Genomic DNA, 5,322 nt, shown 5'->3' on the forward strand with positions numbered 1-5,322 from the left:
CGTCTAGTATAGTCCAAGGATATGTACCTAATTACAGCAATCAGAATAAGGACAAATGAGCTTGCAGTTTAAGAAGAAAACAACAGCAGCAAGACAGTAGCAAGCGCAGTGATCAGCAGCAGAGACAACCAAGAAAACTAGCTTTAAACCAAGCAATGAGGTGCAACAATCAACCAAGCTCGACCAAACTTCAAACCAAGCTTTTAAAAACACCAAACTCAAATACTTTCAACCCAAATAGATCAGAAAACTATTTCCAGAATTAGAAAACTGAAGAAATCCAAAAAGAGTTCAATGAAACAGTCCCCTTCAGCTGTTAGTATTTTTCTGTATATTTTTTTTCTCCCCTCCTGTTCCCTCTCTTTTCCCTTAAGGTCTGTATCTGTATGTGTTCTCTCTATCCTCTCAAAATGTTCTCCTTTCAATCTCCTAAGCTCTCCAACTTTTTTTTACTCTATCCGTGTGTGTCCGTATATACTTCATAAACTACCCCTTTCCAGCTCTTCTTTTTCTTTACAGTTGTATTGTTTTCCTTTTTCGAAAATGTCCCCCTATGTTATCTTACTTTCCAACTCTAAAAAGGCATTAAGCTAACCACTGTCAGTCTCCTTTTGATTTTTAATTCATTTCACTACTTTGTGCTTATAATTTATTAGTTCATTAGTGCATTTCCTAGTCCCTACCACTGGTTAGCAACCTCTTCTAATCATTTGTTCTTTATTAAGAACAAATGACCAACATCGGTTTTGTAGTGAGTCGACCTTCTAATCACAAAACTAGAGGCTTGGATCGATGCGTGTCATCAGGCTCAACGGAAACTGATTTTGAACTTTTAGGTTCGAACTTAGATTTAAAATTCGACGAGTTCCGGTCAGATTCGAAGGAAACTAATGATGGATTTGGTAAGAGGGGCTCGAGGTGGTTCTATGGTGTAAAGATGAGGGTGAACGGAGCCGGCGCCGCCACCCTGAGGCGGTGAGGGTATGGTGGCGGCATCTCTAGGGTTTGGTTAGAGACGAAAGGGTTGAGGGGTTCTGAAGGAGGCGGGTTTGGTTGGACACATATATACTAGGGGTGGAATTGGATCCAGACTGTTCGATCAAACGAGATCAACGGCCTGGATCATCTGACTAAATGGAACGATACCATTTTAGACTCCTTTGAGACCGGATCGGTCTCTGAAAAACGGGTCGGGGTCGGATATGGGCGACGGAGTGTGTTCTAGACCGTTGGATGAACAATTCTTTAATGGCTCGGATTGAGGCGAGTCCAAATGACGTTGTTTTGTTCAGTATAGGGCCAGACTGGTTGGGACGGGTTTTTGGGCTGATTTAGGGCGGGTTTGGGTGTATTTGATTTGGGCTTTGGTGGTTAAATTGAGTTTGGCCCAATTTGATTTCCTTTTCTCTTATTAATTCTTTTTCTTCCTAAATTGTCTTCAAAATTAAAACCAAAAATCCTAACTCAAATTATAAAACCAAAATTGACTTAAAATACTAATCTACTTTAAATAATATTTATCACAAGTAATTAAATACTAAAAAATAAAATAATCACACAATTTGACATTAAACACTTTAAAAATGCAAAATACGTTATTTTTTATTCTTTCATTTTTTGTAAAAAAAGTAATTTACTACTCAACTAAAAAAATTATAAAATTAAATCCTAAATGCAAATGCAATCTATTTTTTTGTATTTTTCATTTATTTAAACATACAAACATGCACGAACTCATGCAAATAATGACGGAAAATACTATAAAAATTCACAAAATTGCAAACAACAGAAAAAATTATTTTATTTTGAATTTTTTTGGGAGTGATTCTCATAGGGCAAAAATCATGTGCTCACGTTCTTGACTCTCAATTATTTATTAAAAATCTTTCACATACTATGTTCACGTAACTAACTAAGTAATGTGTTTGAAGATATGTTGATTTTATCTTTATTTACACTTTTATCCTTTACAAAGTGGAACAAAATATAAATTTGAGTTTAATTAGATATGTTTAGTATGAAAACCCGATAATAATTTACAATTAATAATTTATAATTGCCAATCCATTTACAATTAATAATTTATAACTAATAAATTTTTTTACTTCAAATAATATCACTAAACTGGCATTAGTTACATTCACATAGATATGCATTCTTCAAAAAAGTCTATGTAACTTATTTACTTTTACTTGTTCAAGCAGAATATATTGCATGTTTGTCCTATCATTCCTTTTTTTTTTTAATCCTCAGTTTCCAATTTGGAATAATTTATGCCTCTATTTCTCTAGTCAAGTGAACACGTTGTTTTGCTAAAATCTTTTAGATCATAGTAATTATTTGTCCCATTTGAAATTGTGAATTTGTGGAAAGAGAAATGTCAGATTTTTCTAACATGATTGACCCTTCTGTCACAAATCATGCAACTAGTAAAAGAAAGGTATTTCAAAAAATAAATTAACTTTTTTTTTGGCAAAGGAATCAAAAGTATTATTATATCCATTTTATAAGGCTCATTCTTCTTCAGTGCATGCCTCGGAACCGTTTCATAATGATCGCGCTCATCTCCATATAGCGTTGTGCATAGTGGGTTAAACAATTAGATTCACTGAAGCTAAACTTGCTTCCAAGAGTACCAGTAACACATTTTTCCCAGCAGGAACTTGTAAGCTTTGCAACTACTTCATTGAGCATGGCCCTTTCCTTCTCTTGACTGAGAAATTGCTGCAATTCGGGGAATTTAGGGCTGAAGGATCTATGGAACTTTTGGGTTACGAATACTATTTTCTGAAGAATAGTAAAAAAATAAATAAATAAATTAACATGATTGCTTAATTTTAAGTTAAATTTGTTTTGTTGTGGGTTTATTCATATTGAATTTAAGGCCTTAAAGGGTGCACTAGCATTTACTATAAACTTTTGATATTTAAATATTTGACTTTGTATTCATTATGAACTTTTAAAATTTTGGTATTTGGATGATATATGATTTTCAAAAGATACTGTAATATCGAATATCATTCCCAAACGCACGCTTACATACAAAATATACATATACTTTATAAATCCAACTATAAAAGGATGCTAACATTCAAACTAATGCCTTGATAAAATTATTAGCTAAGCCAAATTTTAATAAGTGGATTGCATATATACAATAAAGTTTGTATACATTTTTATCTAAGCATATTTATAGTACTAGTGTTCAAGTCATCTTGCGTGTATTTCTACCGTTTACAAAAACTTATGTAATGTTTAGAAAAATATTTAAGGTTAACATAATATTATTTAAATTTTCATTACCTAGTAATTTCAAGTTTAACATGGCACTCAATAGAGTGTCAAAAAAATTCCAAATAATTTTATACATTTGAATAGTATAAATATATTTAATAATTTGGTCCACTTGGGGAATTTATTTTTTTAGGCGCAGCAATTGCTTTAATGGCCTTAGGTGGCATATTTATTTTAAATTTAGTAGACTGCGATATTTGGCTTCTAAAACTATTATGTGTGATTTATATGTCAAGGTCCGAGTCGTGGAAGAAGTCATTAATGCTTGCATTAGAGTACACTGACTACCAGCCTGTTTAGCTAAGTTTTTTTTTTTTTTTGGTAACTATCAACTTTCATTAATTACCAAGTAGAATATTTAAAAATCCAGCTAGACTTTATACTCAGTCTATTGTTCATATGACAAACACATCCACGGTAATAGAAACTATCCTATACAATTAACTAGGAAATCTGAAATTCTGTAAAGCCATCTTAAGATTCTCAGCAACACGAACATGACAGGTATAGGCTATTTCTCTACCTATAACATCACTTGTTTTCGCTTTCTACATAAAAACTCTGTTGTTCCGTTCAATCCATATTGCCTATATGAACTCTGTATATACCAACTTAGTATGTTTGCTTGCTTTGTCTTTCCTCATGCTCTCTATTCTATCCAGCTTTGCATTTGTCTCATATCATCATTGATGGCCGATCAATTTGTATCTATGCCATTAGTTTACATTACACTCTTCTGCTAACTTCACATTCAGCAACTAGATGGCCTTTGCTTTCCTCTGTTAGTTTGCACATTTGACAACTTGTATCTATCTGCATACCCTAGCTTTTTAGCCTTGTAACTTTGAGTAATCTGTCTTGAAATTGAAGCCATGTTATGAAGACTGCTTTTGGACTTGCTGCATTCCCACACATTAGGTTCTTTCAGGTGACTTTTGGTAGATCTCCTATCATTTTCAGGTAGATTGATCTCGTCCAAGTCACACCTTTATTCAAGGATATGAAATGGTTGATGCAATAGTAATACCCAATAGAGTCGGGGTCGAATTCCACAGGGAGCTATATGAATGGGATAAAGTAGTATATATTTGGACTAAGCATGTGAAATATCTATATTGCACTTCCACAAATATTGTTTTGTTTTTACTTCTAAAATTATGCTAGGGATTACAATTCTAATGATATGAAACTAGGGAATATTATTTTTGGATATTTTTCAAATAGTGTAAAAGGCCTAGGGCTATGACCTTCACCTAGGTATTTTCCTAACGAGTTGTAAACCTTAAAGCTTGTTTTTTTGGTCGAGGTGTATTATAGTTGTGATGACCCAAAAGATCATCTTATGTTTTAGAACTCGATTCCGTATTCCGAGGCCTTCAAAACCTCATTTTATCCCTTCTCAATTTGCATGCGCAATCCGAGCGTATTTCCGGAAAGCTTTTATGTTGAAAGTTGATTTAAATAATAATTTTTGCCTTTAAAAGTTGATTTAGTTAACTTCGGTCAATGTTTTAGGTAAACGGATCCGGATTCATATTTTGATAGTTCCGGTGGGTTTGTATTAAAATATGGAACCTGCGCGTATGCCCGGAATCGAATTTTGAGGTCCATAACTCGAGATATGAATTTTTGATGAAAATTAAAAGACTGAAAATTAAAAGGTTCTGAAGCCCAGTACAAATCCAAAATAATATTTTTACCTTATCTGTGAAATTTGGTGAGAAACGGAACTGATTTGACGTGATTCGGACGTCCGGTTGTGAAAATAAGAATTTTAAAGTGTTCTTAAGAATTTCATGTGATTTGGCGCTAAATCCGTTGTTCTAGGTGTTATTTTGGCAATTTGATCACACAAGCAAATTCCTATGATGTTTTAAGACTTGTGTGCATGTTTGGTTTGAAGCCCTGAAGACTCACCCTCGGGTGAGTTTCGGATAGGCTACAGGATGTTTTGAACTTAGAAAAATCTGATTTTCTGCAGCTTTAGCACTTGCTGGTTTCCTTCTTCGCATTCACGAAGCTTCTCAC

At 33.5% G+C, this 5,322-nt stretch overlaps 1 protein-coding gene across 1 annotated transcript; it reads right to left on the reverse strand.

Annotated features, from left to right (window-relative positions):
• Positions 1–2,523: 2,523 nt before the first annotated feature.
• LOC138880687 (mitochondrial import inner membrane translocase subunit TIM8-like) lies at positions 2,524–4,168 on the reverse strand. The gene is made up of 2 exons (XM_070160863.1): positions 4,088–4,168; positions 2,524–2,787 (listed from the first exon to the last, which is right to left on the reverse strand). Exons 1-2 carry the CDS (start codon positions 4,166–4,168, stop codon positions 2,524–2,526), a joined length of 345 nt encoding a protein of 114 aa, XP_070016964.1.
• Between the last annotated feature and the right edge of the window lie 1,154 nt (positions 4,169–5,322).

This window comes from Nicotiana sylvestris, chromosome 11, assembly GCF_000393655.2.
Source record: "Nicotiana sylvestris chromosome 11, ASM39365v2, whole genome shotgun sequence".
NCBI classification, from domain to species: domain Eukaryota; kingdom Viridiplantae; phylum Streptophyta; class Magnoliopsida; order Solanales; family Solanaceae; genus Nicotiana; species Nicotiana sylvestris.